This window comes from Sarcophilus harrisii, chromosome 2 (assembly GCF_902635505.1).
Source record: "Sarcophilus harrisii chromosome 2, mSarHar1.11, whole genome shotgun sequence".
In the NCBI taxonomy this organism is placed as follows: domain Eukaryota; kingdom Metazoa; phylum Chordata; class Mammalia; order Dasyuromorphia; family Dasyuridae; genus Sarcophilus; species Sarcophilus harrisii.
Window position 1 is genome coordinate 140,650,630 of NC_045427.1, and position 19,881 is coordinate 140,670,510.

At 40.9% G+C, this 19,881-nt stretch overlaps 1 protein-coding gene across 2 annotated transcripts in view; it reads right to left on the reverse strand.

The window, feature by feature from the left end:
- Positions 1-19,108, reverse strand: part of KCNIP3 (potassium voltage-gated channel interacting protein 3) — a 154,081-nt gene extending 134,973 nt beyond the window's left edge. The window contains exons 1-2 of one of the 2 annotated variants that reach the window (XM_031950957.1): positions 18,950-19,108; positions 17,249-17,323 (exon numbers count right to left, since the gene is read on the reverse strand). In XM_031950957.1, the coding sequence (XP_031806817.1) occupies positions 17,249-17,323; positions 18,950-18,964 (90 nt within the window). In that variant the 5' untranslated portion in view covers positions 18,965-19,108. The remainder of the gene's footprint in view (positions 1-17,248; positions 17,324-18,949) is intronic. The other variant, XM_023494812.2, reaches the window with a different exon arrangement.
- Positions 19,109-19,881: the final 773 nt, after the last annotated feature.

The window sequence follows — 19,881 nt, forward strand, 5'->3', positions numbered from 1 at the left end:
AAGGGAAGAAGGGAGAGAACAAGGGAGGGAAGGGAGGGAAAAGAGGGAAGAAAGTAAATGAAGGAGAAAGGAAGGAAGGAAGGAGAAAGGAAGGGAGGGAGGGAATGAGGGAGGGAGGGAGGGAGGGAAGGAGAGAAAAAGAGAGAAAGGGAGGAAGGAAGGAAGGAAGGAAGGAAGGAAGGAAGGAAGGAAGGAAGGAAGGAAGGAAAGAAGGAAGGAGGAAAGAAGGAAGGAAGGAGGAAAGAAGGAAGGAAGGAAGGAAGGAAGGAAGGAAGGAAGGAAGGAAGGAAGGAAGGAAGGAGGAAGGAAGGAAGGAAGGAAGGAAGGAAGGAAGGAAGGAAGGAAGGAAAGAAAGGAGGAAGGAAGGAAGGAAGGAAGGAAGGAAAAGAAAGGAAGGAAGGAAGGAAGGAAGGAAGGAAGGAAGGAAGGAAGGAAGGAAGGAAGGAAGGAAGGAAGGAAAGAAAAGAAACTAGCTAGAGATTGCCAAGCTCCATGGCCCACTTACTTCAAGCAAAACTGGATGTAGCTCAAGTCTGTGGCAAGAAAGAAACACTATCCCCTGAAGCTTTCAGGCACAGGATTTGACCTGGTTCATGCTTTATAAGGATATTGCCCTGGTCATAGTGGGTAGCTAGCTGGCACCTAGGAGATGTAATTATAGACAATGAACTGAGTCTTTAACAGATCTTCAGAACCAATCAGAAGAACAATAACAGAAACTAGTGCTGCTATAATACTTTAAAGATTACAAAACAATTTATAGTCATTTGCAGCAGCCTTACAAAGTCTACAGATGTAATCATCCCCAATTTACAGATGAAGAAACTGGAGGTCAAAGTGCTTATAAAGTTTTTAAAACCTTATCAATGGGCACACAGGTCTTCCTAACCAAGTCCAACACTCAGTTCTCTAATTCAAGCTGCCTTTCATCACATTACTTCCCATCAAAATGGGTATTTTTCCTTTTCCTCTATGATGTGGTTAGAGATTTCTCTCAGAAGACAGTATACTGGCATCAGGATGGTTGCCCCAGCTACAAACACTGTTGGAACTTGTTTGGGAACTGCCTTCAGAACCCAAAGAACCACTCTTTTGTATTCTCAACAGTGGCCAAGCCTCATCCTTGACTGGTGGAACCAACCCAAGAGTCATCTGGAGCCAAGTCTGGTGAATAAGGAGGGTGACTATAGAACAGATCATGTGGTGGATTCTCCTGTCTGGGAAAGGCTGATGATCTCAGCAAGTTCTTAGCCAGGGGGATTCTCCCTCCCGTCTGATGGTGGGGGTGGAATTATTCCCATCTGCTGGAGATGGTGGGATTTTACCTATCTAATATTCTAGAGGATAAGATGGTTTTCTCCTGCTAAAGTTGCAATAATGAATTAATTCTTGGCTGCTTAGAGAGCCATCATATGTAGAAAGAAAGATCATGGGACTTTTGTTACATTAAGCTAGATTTAGTAAACTCATTTTCTGAAACTGAGGTTCAGAACTCAGTTCAGAGTTCCTCAGTTTTCTCACCTGTAAAATGAGTTTGATGATGCGACATTACCAGATTTACAGGGCTGTAAGGAAAGGGCTTTGTAAGCCTAAAAAAAAAAAGCAGTCAGTGCTAGGAAGAATTTTTGCGTGTGCCTTCTATTCCCTGTGCCCTATTGTGACATTTCTGAACATTTGTTCCTCCTTTGCCTAGAGCTGATGGAGCTAGTGTGCAAAATGAGACATACATTCTTTGGAACTGCCAATGTGGGAATTTGTTTTTGCTGGCTTATGCATATTTGTCATTAGGATTTTGTCTTTTCCAATGACTAGCTGAACTCTGGGTCCTTTCTAGCTCTAAATCCTATAATCCCACAAACTCTAGTGCTCCAGTCCACAAAAAGGTAATGAGGCTATCCAATAGAAGAGGATGGATGGTCTTTTGAAACTCTCTCATTTTTAAGAAATCTTTCTTCACATCAACCCAAGACTGGCTTTATTGAATCTTCTTCCTATTACTTGTGATCCTGCCTTCTAGGGTCAAATAGAATAAATCCAATCCCTTCTTTCCTGGATAGCCCTTCCAATATTTCAACACAATTATCATGTCTCCTTTGAATCTTCTCTTCTTCACTCCCCAGTTCTATTAACTGATTGTCCTAGGATATCGATCAAGGACATATCCTGGTCCCTTTTGACATTTCATTTTGTTCTCTTTAAATGATAGTTTCTTATAATTTTATAATTTTCAAAGATTTTTCAAAGAACATTCATATCTTTTCTTTCTTGTGATGCTCACAACACCCTTATAAGGGAGGGAAGACAGGCAGATGTTATTATCTGAATTTTACAGATGAGGAAACTGAGGCTCAGAGAGACAATGTAACATTGACCAGAGTTATACTTGGTAACTCAGTGGCAGGGCTGGAACCAAAGCTCTGGGCTTTTGCTCTACACGGAAAACTGTGGAAAAGTCTGTGAATTCCTAGGAGAACAGTATGAGAGGAATAACCCTTTCTCAACTGTTTTAGTTCTTTGGCAATTACTTTACCATGGTACCTCATATCAACCAAGTACCTTTATATCTTTACTTGTCACATTTTCTGCATCAAATTTTATCTTATTTTAAAGCTTTTTATTTTAAAAACATATGCATGGATAATTTTTTGCATCAAATTTTAGAGAGGCAGTTTTTGAGACTCAGCTTAGAGTCACACTAGTAAAACTGGGATTCAGATTCAGAGACTTAGTTCAGAAATTCCCAGGGCAAATTCTAGGGTGGGATTTGTGAAGTACACACACACACACACACACACACACACACACACACTTTTGTATATGTGTATGTGTACATTTATGTGTGTATACACATATATGCACATAAGCAGTTTTTTGGTAGCTGCATTTTGATACAAGTGGTTTCCTTTGCACACCTATGGATTTTATTATATGCATTTAAAACATTATTCTGAAAAGAGGCAGCCTTTACCAGACTGCCAAAAGGGTCTATTACACTAAGTTAATAAACATTTAAGCTGTTTCAAGATCAAAAGGACACAAGATTTTTAGTCAAGAAAGGAAGAGAGGAGTCAAGAGCCAGGTCTTCTCTGGAAAGAAAGGCTTGGCCCCTCGAGAGAGAATCTGAAGGATGAACTGGAGATGGATAATGATTACAGAGGTGTCAGACATAATACATTGGCCATCTCTGAGGAGGTCAGCACCAAATTAAGCTTAACAGGAAAATGTTTAACAAAATAAATAAAAACACAATAGAACCTAGGTGATGTTAATTGTATGGTTTTCTAAATCAATATGCAGCCTGCAGGGAACAGTTTCTGTTTGAGTTCAATACCATTTCTTTAAGAGAAAGTAAAGGTTAAAGAGCATTAGAGAAGGCTGGGGGATCATTGATCATGACTCTTTTTTTTTTTCGTGAAGTCATGTAAAACATTTTCCCATATTAGTCACGTTGCAAAAACACAGATAAAAAAAGGAAAAATAAAGTTTTAAAAGTATCCTTTGAAAGTCACTTAACCCCAATTGCTTCAGCCAAAAAGAAAGTATCTTTTGAGGCCATCAAATTGTGCATACCCTTTGATCCAGCAGTGTCTCTGCTGGGCTCATATCCCAAAGAGATATTAAAGAAGGGAAAGGGATCTGTATGTGCCAAAATGTTTGTGGCAGCCCTTTTTGTAGTAGCAAGAAACTGGAAAATGAGTGAATGCCCATCAATTGGGGAATGATTGAATAAATTGTGGATATGAATGTTATGGAATATTATTGTTCTGAAGAAATGACCAGCAGGATGATTTCACAGAGGCTTGGAAAGACTTAACATGAACTTATGCTGAGTGAAGTGAGTAGAACCAGAAAATCATTATACATGGCAACAAGAAGACTACATGATGATGATCAATACTGAAGGACGACGTGGTTCTTTTCAACAATGAGATGATTCAGGCCTGTTCCAATGTTCTTGTGATGGAGAGAGCCATCTACACCCAGAGAGAGGACTGTGGGAACTGAGTGCAGATCACAACATAATATTTTCACATTTTGCTATTTGCTTGAATTTTGTTTTTTTCTCTTTTTTTTTCCTTTTTGATCTGATTTTTCTTGTGCAGCAAGATAAATGTGGAAATATATATAGAAGAACTGCACATGTTTAACATATATTGGGTTACTTGTTTAAGGGAGGATGTAGGAGGAAAAGAGGGGCAAAAATTGGAACATAATATTTTGCAAGGATAAATGTTGAAAGTTATCTATGCATTTGTTTTGAAAATAAAAATTTTTAATAAAAAAAGGAAAAAAATAAATAAAGTTTGTAAAACAGGTTTTTTTTAAAAAGTATCCTTTGATCTTCATTCAGACCCCATCAGTTCTTTATCTGGATATGGATAGAATTGGGTTACTTGTTTAAGGGAGGATGTGGGAGGAAAAGAGGAGCAAAAATTGGAACATAAGATTTTGCAAGGGTAAATGTTGAGAGTTGTCTATGCATTTGTTTTGAAAATAAAAAATTTTAATAAAAAAAAAACAAAAAAGGAAAAAATAAATAAAGTTTGTAAAACAGGTTTTTTTTTTAAAGTATCCTTTGATCTTCATTCAGACCCCATCAGTTCTTTATCTGGATGTGGATAGAATTTTTCATCATGAGTCCTTTGGGATTGTCTTAGATCATTATATTGTTGAGAAGAGCTAAATCATTCACAGTTGATCATTGCCCACTGTTGCTGTTACAGTGTCCGATGTTCTCCTGGTTCTGCTCATTTCATCTTGTATCAATTCATGTAAGTCTCAAACCATCTTTCTCATTCTTTCTATAGCAACATAGTATTCCATCATAATTATATACTACAACTTTTTTAGTCATTTCCCAATTCCCTTCTATATCCAATTCTTTGCCATAAAAAAAGATGCTATAAATATTTTTGTTCATGTGGGTCATTTTCCTTTTTTATGAGCTCTTTGGGACATAGGCCCAGTAGACACTGCTGGATTAAAGGATATGCAGTTTTATAGCCCTTTGGGATTAGTTCAAAATTGCTCTCCAGAATGGTTTATTAGTTTACAACTTCACCAACAATACATTAGTGTTCCTATTTTCCCACGTCTTCTCCAACATTTATCATTTTCCTTTTCCGTCATATTAACCAATATAATAGGTGTGAGTTGATACCTTGGAGTTATTTTCATTTGCATTTCTTTAATAAGTAGTGTTTTAGAGCAATTTTCATATGACTATAGATTGCTTTGATTTTTTCCTGAAAACTTCCTGTTTACATTGACCATTTGTCAGTTGGGAAAATGACTTGCATGCTTATAAATTTGACTCATTTTTCTATATATCGAAGAATGACGGATTTATCAGAGAAACTTGCTACACAAATTTCCCCCTCAGTTTCCTGCTTTCCTTCTAAACTTGACTATATTTGTTTTGTTTGTGCAAAACCTTTTTTTAACTTAACATAATCAAAATTATCCATTTTGCATACCATGTTGCTCTCAATCTCTTCATAAAATCTTCCCTGATCCATAGATCTGACAGGTAAAATTTTCCATGCTCTTCAAATTTGTTTGTGGTATCACCCTTCATGTCCAAATCAAGTCACAACTTAAATCTTCATAGTGTTTTAAGATTTACAAAGTGCTTCCCCTCACCATATCCCAGTGATGTAGGACTAATAGAAATATAATTTCAACTTTTGCAGATGAGAAAATTGAAGGTCTGAGAAATCAATGATTTAGCTCAGTGCCTGGCACATAGTAAGTGCTTAAAAAATGTTGCCGGTTGAATGATTTAGTGATAATAACACAGCTGGAACTGAATTCAAATCCAGGTTTCCCGATTCCTAGATTTTCACTGTCAGATTGTTTCTCTCGTAAAAGGCTGGAGACAGTGAGAGGGCATGGCTTCTATAAACATAAAGGTTAAGAGTCCTATAACGCCAGCCCACTAGACAGGATTCCCAAGGGTTTATGTCACTGTGGCTCTCTTTCTCTGCCATCTGGAAAAGTGCTAACAATTTAGGTACTTCCAAGATACCCTGAGCCAAAGTCCAGCTGTCCTAGAGAAAGCACCCTTGCGTAAAGATCATTTGATTGGTATTAGGGATTAGGGAATCCTGAGTGTCTGGAAAAGGAAAGAGGCAGAGAGAAGATGGAGAAATCAGTGAGTTTTTACATTTAGGCATCAAAGCCTGAGCCTGGAGGTCATTAGAGGAGACTAAGAGAGCTGGGCTTGGGGAAAGGAGGTGAGAGAACAAAGCTGAGACTTAATGCATCAGCTTCTCTCTGGGCACTGGGGCTTTGAGGTGACAGCGGCCTCAGAGCTCTGAGCTCTGCCCAACCGAACAGAGCTGAGTGATGTCTCCTTGAACAGGTGCATCTGTCAGCTGTGATCAGCCCACGTCGCTGAATACTGAGCAGCCACATGATGGTGGAGGGAACAAAAGGGAAGGGGGGAGGTGAAAGGATGGAGGAAAAGAGAGACACAGAAATGAGCCAGAGGAAAGGAGAGGGGCTGGCTGCAGGTGGCACCCAAATAAGGTGAAATGAGTCCCTTCATGGGCTACTCAAGGAAAGGAGAGCGGGGGTGGTCTGGACCAAAGTGCCCTGGTTTTCCTAGGACTGCCCGGGTCCTGGATTCCACCTCCCTCCTACACTAGTCTATCTGAACTGCAACATTGGAGCAATAATTTTGTAAGAAGAGGGTCCCAGAATTAGTAAAAATCATGCAAAAACTTAGCCACAGGCTGTGGGGTGGTGAACTTCCAATAAAGGCTCCCTGGGAGGATGCAATGGAAAGAATTTTGGATTTTGAGTCAAAAGGCTGGGATTCAGATCCCAGTTTGATACTGGCTACCCGGGAAACCTCGATTCCATTATTCTACTTGTCTAGACCTCAGTTTCTTCATCTGTAAAAATAAAGGATTGCATTAGAAAACCACTCAAGTTCTAACTCTGTGATCCTATGGTTTCCAAAGGGCACGGTGTCCCCCAGTGCTTCTCTGTCATTTCGACCTGTGAACTGGCTTCCCTTTTCTGTTTTCCCCTATCTAGCATCTTGTCTCTTTATGCTGGAACAGCTGTCCTTGGGCAGACAGACTCTCTGCCCTTTCTGTCTGCCCTATCTCCTCTCTCCCTCAGTCCCACACAGTGAATGTCTCATCCCCTTCTCCCTGGAGCCCTTCTCCTTGTCTCCCTCTGATAAACAGGCTGTCCTTGAGACAGATGGGTTGTGGGAAGCAGTGTGAACAGATCCCTAGAGGGAAGCAGCTGGGGGGTGCTGATCAGCTCAGTGGCCTGGGATGACCTCTAAGTCCTTCTGTTCTTGGCTAGATGCCCCCTACACTGTATGCCCCAGGCATTTTGATAGCTCCCAGTGGAAGAGTCTTGCAAAGCTTCATGCTAGTGGAGAACCATGGGGTCTGCGGGCAGAGTGCTAGTCTGGGAGGCAAGAGTCTTGGGTCCTAATTTTGTCTCTGCCCCAGCTCTGAAGCCCTATGTTTTATAATCCCCACATCTCTGGCTCTTACTTTTCTCATTGGTAAAAGAAGAGGGTCAGACTAGATGCTCTTTAAATTTCCTCTCAGATTTATGATCTAGGTCAAAACAGAAATGTCTCCTCTTAAGCTGATTAATTTTGGATGCATCCTCTCAGGATGTGACATTGACCTTTAGGATAGACCCAGAGCCCTTTCTGAAGAGTGGAGGTAGAGAGAAAGTTAAGATGAGTGTGACATTGCTTGAGGAGTCCCAAGCTTAGTCTGCCCACAAATCTTTCTCCAATGGGCTGTCCTCGTTCCTTCTTTGGATTCAAAGCACTGTCTTAGTTCCCTCTCTCTTCCTCTCCATTAATTACTTCTTTGGCTTCAATGAAGGGTTGATTTGGGTTCATTGAAGGGTTCCCTTAAGTTGCAACTTCCCCATATCCAATACAGGCCATCATCCAGACATTAACACCTAAGCAGGAATTAAGTTTTCCTGAATGAGTAAAGAGTAGGAACTTTAAGAGTAAGGTCACCGGACAGGTAAGTTTTATGAAACAAGATCACAGACATGACAGCTGGGAGGAATCTTGTATAATGTTGGATGAAAATATTAGGCTAGAGAGGGAAAGTATTGAAGCTGCTAGTGGCCAAGCCTAGTGTCAAGCCCGATGTCCTATTTTTTTTCCATTGGAGCACTCCTAGGGAACAGAGGGAAAGCAAAAAAAGGTTGTCCTGGGCCACCTGAAGGGACAGTTGCCTCCTGAAAGACGGAGGGGCTGAGTCAAGCTCCTAGCTTCTCAGCGGCCAGCTATTTGTGGGTCTATGTGTGAGAGTATATTGGGGAGGGGGGGCTGTTGATGAAGTACTGAGGCTCTAAAAAGCTTCTTCCCTAAATCCCCAAGTCCCACACATCGCAGACACCCACGACTACTTCCTGCCATCTGTCCCAAGTAATGGAAATAGACAGTGAGGAGTGAGGGCGGGGGTGTGTGTGTAGGGGGGGTAACTTTACAGCTAGCAGAGTGTTGCTTAACTCCCCGATCCCGGCACAGACACCTGCTGCCCAGGACAAGGAGAGACCCCAGCTGGAAATCAGTATTCAGGGTGACTAGACTAAGTTGCCTAATATGTCTCAGTATGCAGGGTAGTGTGATGCTGGCTGCTCCATTATGTCACTTGACAAATGCCCACATTATGAACAACAATAACAAAAACTCCGTATTTTGTGACACATTTTAGGATCCTAAGGTATAGCCCTAGCAGAGATTTTAGAATTCAATAAGTCTGAACCCCTCATTTAACATATGGAGAAACTGAGGGACAGAGAAATCAAGAGCAAAGTCACTTAGATAAGGAGCAGACAGGATTTGAATCCAGACATCCTGGCTCCATACCCATTGCTCATTCAAATTCCACATATGTCACAGCATCCTGGGACATGTTGAGGATGTCAAAGTGAAGACTAAGAGAGTCCCATCAGAGGATCAACAAGCATTTTAGTAAGCGTCTGTTATGTACTGGATACTATACTAAGTGCAGGCTACACAAAGACAAAAAATGAAACTGTCCCTGCCCTTAACAATATTAGCTCCCATTTACGTAAGTGCTTTAGTGTTTGGGAAGTAAGTACTTTATTTATTATAATAACTCCTATTTAAATAGTGCTTTAATATTTGGGAAAGAACTTTATATTTTTATGTAATATACATTATTTGATGTTATGTCAGGAAGTCATGATGTTATGAGTAAGGTGCCATTATTATTATTATTATTAACCCCATTTTCCAGAGAACATTACTGAAGTTTGGAGATTAAGTAAATTGCCTAGTATCATACAAATAGTAAGTATCCCTGGCTGTATCTGAATCCAAGTTTTCCTGACTATGAGTCTAGCTCTCTATCCACTATACCTCCTAATTGCTTACATCCTACTGGGGATGATAATAATAAATAATACTTATTTATAATATTATATGTCACATATTGAGATAATATTTACAACACTAATAATAATAAGTTAGCATTTCGTTACTACTTCTAGATTTGCCAAGTGCTTTATATTTCCTGTCTTATTTGAGATAGAGGCTATCTGTTCATAGTTATAGATGAGGAAACTGAGGCACACAGAAATTAAGTGGCTTGTTCAAGTTACACAGCTAATAATTATCTGAAGCTGCATTAGAACTCAGATCTTCCTAACTCCAAGACCATGTTGTTCTATCTACAGCATCATCTAATAGACTATAATTAATAGAGGTACAATTTTTAATCTTACCCAGGATACACACATATCATATTCTGACTCTAGGGTAATCCTTTCCTTACTGTCAAACTTTTCAAGTCCAAATACAGCATGGCCCAGAGAATCTTACTTTGATTTTTGGAGAAAACTTAGGGGACAAAGATCTAAGAAGAGTCATCATTGATATAGAGTGAATAAGGTTTTGATCCCCGGCACCAACTTCTTCGGTGTGTAGTAAAAAGGGAGAAGGAGATGATTCCTCTCTGGAAGGTGGGACATACTTCCTCATGGTGATCTCCATTGCAATACATTACTTTATGTTCCTCCATTGGCTATGGGGTAGCTATCTCCAGGATCCCATCATTTGGCATCCCTTTCTTGATCTACCTTCTCCCCAGTCTCTATAGGGGTGATAATTATATTCTCAAGTGGCCCCTCTCCTGCTGATTGTGCCTGTGGTTAGCCTGGACTCTTTGGTATTTCTGCTGGGCACCCCTACCCCCTTCAAAATTGTTTTTGCTCCAGTCAGGACAGCAAAAGTCCTAAAGCTATAGTTACAAAGTAGAAAGGGTAGAAGCATTAAGGAAATTAGTATGAATCAGTGGTGGAGAGCTAGGGAGGCAGCTCAGATAGCATAGTGGATACAGTGCTGGGTCTGGAGTCAAGGAAACTCATCTTCCTGAGCTCAAATCTGGTCCCAGATACTTTCCTTTATGCTGAATGGAAAGACAACATAATAATAACAATGCACATTTATATTTTTCTTTAAAATTTACAGCATACTTTCCTCACAACAGCCCTCTAAATTGGTTAATACAGACATTACTTCCATTTTATAGATGAGGAAATTGAGGTTTGGGAAAGTTATATGTTTTATAATTTGTAATTTGTATGTAATTTGTTCAGAGTGACATACAGCTAAGAAGCATCTAGTCTAGGTCTGACTCTACCAACTTCAAGTGATTTACCATATAGAGGAAGGGAATAAGCATTTAGATAGCACCTAATCTGTTCTAAGCTTTTTAACAGATATTATCTTATTTTGATTCTCACAACAACCTTCAAGGTAGATATTGTTAATATCTCCATTTTACAGTTAAGGAAACTGAGGCAAAGAGAGATTCAAAGATTTGCCCAAGATAACATACCTGGTAAGTGTCTGAGGCTATGTTTGAACACAGGTCTTCCAGACTTCAGATTCAGTGATCTATTGCACTACCCCAGCAGTTTAGCTCTCTGGGTCAGCTGTCAACTGTGTTCTAATCTCACCTTGCTACTGAGAGAAGACAGGGTTATCTGCCTTATCCAAGATCCAGAGACATGTCCTAAAATTTCTATTTTTTCTTAATAGAGCTCGGTCATCCATGAACTCAATTCAATCAAACAAAATTTAATTAGCATCCTACTTGGGTTACAAAGAAAAATCTAAGTCCTTTGAAAAAAGCTTACATTCTGTCAGGGTAGGATGTACAACATGTGCCCAGAAAAATACAGAACAAGTCATTGGGAGAGGTAAAGACCCCTCAAAAAGGGGCAGGGGATGAAGGTGTCAGGAGATGAAGGTGTCAGGGGAAAGCCTTCTGAATGAGGAGATATCAACCAAATATAGAAAACAGTCCCTAAATTGGCACTTGTTGGGAGATTAAAGTGCTGGGACATTTAATATTTTGGATACTTTTTAAAAATGTATATTGTCTTTATTATATCACATTTTCTACATAAATTCCTATTCTCCCATCCCCTCATTTCCCTGCTGACTTCCCCTTTGTAATAAAGAAAAAAAAATCAAATTCCAATTCAGAAATAATGTCCATCTTTGTTAGACACATTTGGCTTCTTCAGTGATACATCTGGATTCAATATTGATCTTTGAGTTTATTCGGAGTTCATTTGTCTTTTTTATTTGTTTTTTAAAATATTGTTGCTGATTCTATTTACTATACCCTGAGTCAGTCCATGCAAGTCTTCCTATTTTTTGGTGATCTTTTCATACTTATTTTTTTCTTATGGCACAATAATTTTCCATTACATTCACATACCACAATTTGTTCAACCATTCCTCCCTCAATAGGCATTCACTTTGCTTCCAGTTTTCCTGCTGCAAATAGCTACCATGAATATTTTGGTAAATATGGATCTGGTTTTTTACTTCTTTATAGGTATATAGTTGGATCAAAGAAAATGAATTACTTAGTGTAGCACACACACCCTCCCCTCAGGCTCCTCTCACAATGTGTTCTCACATTCCTGAGTTGGATCCTTACCACGGTGATTACTACCTTGTTTTAAGGAGTACTCCCTTCTAAAACTGTAGTTCATGAGCCTCCACTGGTATGCTTCTCCTTAGCAGCCACTAGTTCTTAGCAGAAGCATTTATTAAGATAACACAGAAAGAAAAATGCATACAAAATCTCCCCATGAAACTGTATTCTCCACACATTCACAATATCTTTCCATTGAAAGAGCAGGCACAAAAAATGTTTGTGGCAACTCTTTTTGTAGTGGCAAGAAACTGGAAACTGAGTGGATACCCATTAACCGGAGAATGGCTGAGTAAGTTATGGTATATGAATGTTACTCTGTAACATATTATTGTTCTGTAAGAAACGACTAGCAGGATAATTTCAGAGAGACCTGGAGAGACTGACATGAACTGATGCTAAGTGAAGTGAGCAGAACCAGGAGAACATTGTACACAGGAACAAGATTATACAATGATCGATTCTGATCAACGTGGCTCTCTTCAACAATGAGATGATTCAAATCAGTTCCACTTGTTCATTAATGAAGACAGCCGTCTGCACCCAGAGAGAGAACAATGGGAACAGAGTGTGGAACACAACATAGTGTTTCACTCTTTTTGTTGTTGTTTGCTTGCATTTTATTTTGCTTCTCTCTCTCTCTTTTTTAAACTGGTTTGATTTGATTTTTCTGGTGCAACATGATAATTGTATAAATATCTATGCATATATTGGATTTAACATATATTTCTACCACATTTAACATATATTGGACTACTTGCCATCTAGGGGAGGGCGTGGAGGAAGGTGGGGGATTGGAACACAAAGTTTTGCATGAACTAATGTTGAAGAATTATCCATGCATATGTTGTGAAAAATAAAAAGCTGGAAAGAAAGAAAGAAAGAAAGAAAGAAAGAAAGAAAGAAAGAAAGAAAGAAAGAAAGAAAGAAAGAAAGAAAGAAAGAAAGAAAGAAAGAAAGAAAGAAAGAAAGAAAGAAAGAAAGAAAGGAAGGAAGGAAGGAAGAACAGGAACAAACTTAAAGTATACCAAAAGTGAGGCATACATGTTTGAAATACATGTGCAAAGGCAATGGACCATTTCAGAATTTCCAATATTAGCTATCTTTTTTGTCTTTGTGCAATCTCCTCTATGACCTACTTCCAATTGACAAGATTGGTTCTCTCTGTCTTCTCCAGATACGGGGTCATACTCCTTGAATTTGCTTCTTTCTCTGGATGACTATATATGTCTCTGATCCCTCAACTGAGTCTTGAACTTAGGCAAACTTAGTCTGCACATGCTAGGTGGGGAACCTCTTTCTGAGTGAGAACATATAATGCTTTGTGGTTTGCCTAATAAGATGAAAGAAAAAACACCCTCCCCTACCAGCAGTAACAAGCTTTGGCAGTCTGTACCAACTCACAGATTACTCTTTAAAGGTCACCCCGAGTTTATCTGTCCATTTTAATCTGTCAATGAGATTGACCCATCTGATTCCCTCAGAAAAAACTGGTCACATCTCATAAAGGGATTAGATTCATCTTTTCCAGTCCTTTAACACCTCATTAATACCTTGTGATTACATTCTGAGTTTCCTGGGTAGATAAAAGATCAACTCTCCCATGTTTAATTCCAAATTGCTTTCCCAAATGGCTGGACCAATTCACAACTCCATCAACAGACTATTAGTGTGCCTGGTTTCCCACTACCCTTCCAGCATTAACTGCTTAAACCTTTAATCATCTTTGCCAAGTTGATGGGTAGGAGGTGACATATCAAAATTGTTTTAATTTGCATTTCTCATGTTATTAGTGAATTAGAGCATCTTCCCATATGGTTACTGATAGTTTGAGTTTCTGCTTTGGAAAACTGTTCATATCCTTTGGATACTGGGTTTATTTATATATACACAGAGAGAGGAGGTGTGACTAGAAAGAGATGAGACTTTTAAAAATTCATCAAAACTCTTGTCTTCTTAGGTACAGAGAGGCTAAGATATCTTCTGTGGAAGGAGTTCACATAGAAAAGAAATTGAGGGTCCTTACGCCTTCAGGGTGAGCTGGGGATTATGAATCTGCCACTTGAGATGACAAATATCTGCTTTCTTCCAACTTAAAGATTGCCTGAAGCTCAGAAAAGTTTATCAGCAGGCATTTATTAATCATCTACTACATGCAAGGCACTGTACTAGGCACTAGTGATGCAAAATAAAAAGCATGAAAAGTGACTCTAAATTTCTCCAGCTATCAATATCCCTAACTGAACACCACCTAAGAATACCTTCTCCCCCTTCTTTCTACTGAATCTAAATCTTACCCATCCCTCAACATTCACCTTTTTTGTGAAACTTCTCCTACAATCTTCTACAATTCCAGGTGGGAAAATCTCCTTCCCTACTCTTTGAGTACTTTTAGCAATTATAACCTGAACTTCTGGTATGAAAAGGAAGGGAGGAATCTTGAACTTGGAACCTCAGAAAACTTAGGTTTAAATTATGATCCTTCTACTCGTGAGTCATATGATCTTGGGCAAATTACTAAGTCACTTTACCCCACCCTGCACTTCACTTTCCACATCTATTAAAATCAGGATAATATTTATATTACCTAACTTATTATGAGGAAGTTGCATAAACTCACACTTTGTGGGAGACAGCAGAGAGAAATGTTTTCAATACACTGGAGACTGAGCACCTTTGTTCAGATCCCAGTTCTACCTGTGAGACTCAGGTTTCCCATCTTAACTTCTCTAAGTCCTAATTTTCTCCTCTTTGAACTGAGGAAGAGGGATCCTTAAGTTCCCTTCCAGATCTATATCCTATAATGCCTCTTGGCAAAATGAACTGGAATCCACAAAAACATTAAAAGAACTAGACAAAAGCTTTCAGGGAACTGGATAGATCATCATAGGTCAAATTTGTAATCAGCACCATGGAAGTGATCATTCACAAATCAATGAGTTCAGAAATCTCTCCACAGATTTCCATTGCTCTGGTGCCTAGTACAAGTCTGGTATGTAGGAGGGTTCCAATAAATACTTCTGGACTGATTTCAAATGAATGGGTAAGATTTAGATTCTGTGGAAAGATGGGGGAGAAGATAAATCTTTGTAAGTGGAAAAAAAAACCCACTCCAGGAACGCCTTCCTTTCATGTTTCACCTGCCTACAATGCAAAGGATACTTGGGGAGTGAATAATCCCTGAGCTTCTAATCCCTGAAACATATAAACACTTAGCCTAGTTTTGGACAGCCTCTTCTCCTTCCTAAGGTCTGTGATTAGGAGGCTGGAGTGAAGGCTTCAGCTGATTCTAGCATCAGAATATTCAGGTTCTGGGTGAGCAGAGAATTTCCCCAAACCAGTGCTCCCACTTCTCCATGGTACCCCACCCACTGCGGCACCTCCTCTCCATCCCAGACACACACACACACACACACACACATACACACACACACATACACACATACTCCTCTGCCTTGTTCCAAGCAAAAGGGAGAGCTCATTTCTAGTCTCATTCTTTCCATTCCATGAATCAGAAACCTGGGATACTCCTTTCTGTAAGACGGGTCATGGGGTGAGACAAAGCCTTGTGATGATTATACCAAGGTGTCCCAGCCCTAAATTCATGAAGGAGATGTAACTCTGCCATACTCATTTCCCTCAGAGCTTTGTCTAATCAAGAAGTCACACAAAACAAGGGTTCAGGCATATAATCAGAGCGTGCAAATCAGACATTCTCCTTCCCTTTTATCTTGGAAGATTGGTTTTCCTCAGTGGAAAAGAGCCCCAACCTCCCTCAAGAGCTCTTCCCTCTCACTACAACCCTTAAGCTCTAATCAAGCTGAACTTGTTTACCAAAAAAAGCCAGAACTTTCTCTTCCCTGTCCAAATATCTCTCTTAGATCAAGCCATTCCATCTCCCTATGGGCCTTCCTCTGTGGATATCTTATCCATCCTTCAAGTCTAAGACTTTCACAAAGAACTACTATCTCCACTTCTTTCCCCAGAGCAGGGAATTGAGGCCAGGATCTTTGCAAAGGATTCAAATGTCACCTCTCCTATGAAGCTGCTCCCCCCCACCCCAATCAGAATTAACTTCCCTCATATCTGGGATCTCAGAGCACTTGGTTGATGAGCCTCTCAAGGCTTTCTAACATTGCTCTTTTTTTTTTCTTGCCCAAGGTCACACTGGAAGTATTAAGTATCGGAGACCCCATTTGAACTCAGATTCTCCTAAGTCTGGGGTTGATGCTCTATCCACTTCGGCCATCTAGCTGTCCCTTCAAAGCATTCAAAATAGCATTACAGTTATTTATGTACAAATATTATCCCACAAGCTCCTAAAGGGCCCAAATCATGCCCTGAATACATTAAGTACTCTATAAATATTTGCTGAATTGAGTTGAATGAGAGGGTAGGTTGGGGGAACTAGATGGCCAGTGGATAAAATGACAGGTCTGGAGTCAGGAAGACTCATCTTCCTAGATTTAAATCCTGCCTCTGATACATATTAATTATGCGGCTTTGGGTCAGTCACTTAACTCGGTTTGCCTCAGTTTCCCCATCTATAAAATGAACTGGAGAATAAAATGTCAAACTATTCCAATAATCTTTGTCAAGACAACCTCAAATGAAGTAGAAGAGTCAGACAAGACTGAAAATGACTGAATAATGAGAGGGGAGCTGAAGAGGTGATGGGGAAGGCACCAGGTGAATTCTAAAATGTCACCCTTATTCTTACCCCCAGGGAAAGGAGAAAACAGATGTGTCCAACATCCGGCCCTTGGAAAGCAGATGTCAAAGAAGCTTTGTTTGAGAAGAAAGCGGGAGGGGAAAGAGGGAGCAAGTGACGGGAGGCGGGAGCCCCAAAGATAGTTAGGAAGGGGGGGAGGGAGAGATAGAGAGCTGACATGAAGAGTATATATATATATATATATATATATAAAGTCTGAGTGCCCCCCCCCCCCCCCCCCCCCCCGGCCTCGGTTCTATGGCTAGTCACTGGCACCTGGTCACAGCCAAGTTTCTAGCAGCGCCTGTTCCAAGCCCGGGTGTCTCCTGAAGAAGATTGATAAGGCGCTTCAGAAAGAGACCCCTCCTTCTTTTCCTTGAGCTCCTCCCAGCCCTAACTCCAGGCGGAGAGAAAGCAGAAGAGGGAGGGTGAAAGTTTCCTCCTCCTACCTTCCCCCAACCCCTTTCGGGATTAAGCATTACCCCACCCCACCTCCAAGTCAACCCCTGCCCCTCCCCTCCTGTACCCTCCCCTTTCAGCCAGATGGGACCAGTCTTACCTGCAGGGTGGGTGAGGCCGAAGAGGTGTCGGTAGAACACGGCAGGTGGAGCTGTCGAAGCGAGGTCTGATGTAGCTGAGGGAAACAATGGGTTGAGCTGGATTCTCCTCCCATGTTCCCGGCCCAGCCTCTCCAGAGCCTGTGTTAACCCCTCCCTGCCTGGTGGGCTATTGGCCATCGGCCACCCTTTTATTGCATCTCTCCTCATTCCTCCCCCCTCATTGAGAGGATTGCTCCTCTCGCTTTCTCCCAGACCCCAAGCAGCTCACAGCCTCTGCCTTAACCCTTTCATTCTTCCCCGTCCTTCTTGGCTTACCTCAACTTTAGATCCCGAACGCCACCCCCATCCCTATTGCTTTCAACCTGCCCGAACCGCAGGGTACCCGTCTTATGGTCCCTTCCACTTTCCCCCTTCGTCCTCCTTAATCTTTCCAAGACAACTGAATTCTTAGAGCCCTCTATCTTCCCTTTGTTCGTCCCTCTCACCCTGAGCTTTCTGAGTCTTGGAGGTTTGGAGGGGACATGGAGAAGGGCTTATTAGGATCCATGAAAAAGGTTTAGCCCAGTTTTCCCAGGTGTTCTTTTGGGGCCCCATTAACAGGATCTGTCTTCTTCCCTCAGCTTGTGCTCATAAATCCTCAGATTTCTCATTTGTTTTTTGTTTATACCAAACCATTCCACTATCTCCCGGCAATGAGGGCTCTCTACTTTTAACCATTGATCTCAACATAAGCCTAAAACTTGAGCCCATTTAACAGTGCATCTTCAAAAAAGGCCTATGAGTTGTAATGGAAAGATATCTGGTCCTGGCTCTAACACTGAGTAGTGCATGACTTTGATTAAAACTCTTAATCTTGCTGAACCTCAGAAACTGAGGTCCTCTGTAAAAGAATTGGGATCAAATAAATTCTCGTTTTTTTTTTTTTCCTAGCACTAATATTCCATTTCATTTCCTTGGAGAAAAAAAACTAAAGCAGAAGGAAGCACCCTCCTTCATTCCCTCTACTAAAAGTCGCCAAAGAGAGGGGTCTTCAGTCCCTACAGAACAAAGGGGTATAAGAACGGAAAGAGCTGAACTGTTTCCCCAAGTTGCCAAATGTGTGTGGTCAAATCCTTCTAGAAAATAATACTTCTCAAATCCTGGGGGGGGGGGAGGGGGGAGGAACTTTTGTCTTCCTCCCCTATGCCAGTCTTTCCTCAGAAAAATACTTTCAGTGCTCTCCCACAGTTTCACCTCTTCTGAACTGTGAGGGCTTTAAGTGACCCTCCAGTTTTTATCTGTCTTATAGAGTCTTATAGTCCCAAACCCTGAAGAATTTCAGATGGACACAAGAACCTGTCATATCTTGCTTCAGATTATATTTGCAACCTTCTTTTTCCCTAGCCCCAGAATCTTGAAGAGATTAGAAAATGGATCCTTCCTCCCACCCCAAAAAACTTTGGCCCCAGAATAATGCCCTGGAAACCCAGAAGTCATGTTTCTAGTCTCCTGTCAACTCAGAGACCCAAACCAAAAATCTTACAGAATTATGAAATATCATTTCCCTCTCATCTCTAGCCAGGAAGGGATGGATGTCAAAAGTCACACAGTAGTCATTGTCAGGAAGGGTCTATGCAAGCAGCCACTGGAATCCCTTTTTTCCCAAGGTAGATCCCCCAGGGAACCCTCCACCTTGACCCTAAGGAAAAGAAATAACACACCTTTGCTCTCTGCATCTTCCCAGCTGATGGAAGTCTTGTTGCCTAGGACGCTCTTGGAACAGATGATAAAGCTCTGGAGCTGGCGCTCGAGAACATTGGGACAGCCACGGGCCCACTTGGCAGCAGCATCATGTTTGCTTGGACTGAGACGTGATTTTAATTTGCATCTCTCCCAGCCCCCCCTCCTTCCCCTACTCCTCCCTCTCTCCCTCTATCTCCTTCTCACTGATCTCTATTCTCTCTCTCCTCTCTCTTTTTCTCTCTCATCTTTTTCTTTTCCCCTCCTTCTTACCCTCTTTTCCCCCATATTTTTTACCTTTCCATTACCTGTTTTTCCTTTTCTTTCTTTTCCTTTCTTTATGCCTTTCTCCCCCCCCTCCTCTCTCTCTCCCACTGCTTTCATTTCCTCACCCATTTTTTTCCTTCTCTTTCCCTCTCTTCCCATCCTCTTCACAGATCCTCGTCTCTCTTCTTCATCTCTTCTATTATCCATTCTCTTTCTCTTTCTCTCTTTTCACTTCTGTAATTCAACCTTTCTCCCTACCTCTCTCCCCCACCCTACTCTCTAGTTTAAATAAGATGAGAGTATTTGTAATGGTGTCCTAGTTCCCTCTCTTCTGTTTTCCTTCCCCCCTCATTCTCTTTTCCCCTTTACCCCTCAATCCTACCCCAACCCCGACCAGTGCATTTCCTGGAGAACTGAAGCTTGGTCTTTCTCTGAGATATAACTTCAGGGCTAAAGTCCTGCTGAGGTTTGAGTGATGGACCAAAGGGACTGAGTTATGAACATATCCAACTTATCATCATCATTTTAGTTTAGTGTAGCTGACCTAAAAAGAAAAGTTGGAAGGAATACATACCAATCCCTACTTCTCTTCCCACTTCTTATGCAACAACACCCTAATTTCAGGGAACCATTCTATAAAGAAGCA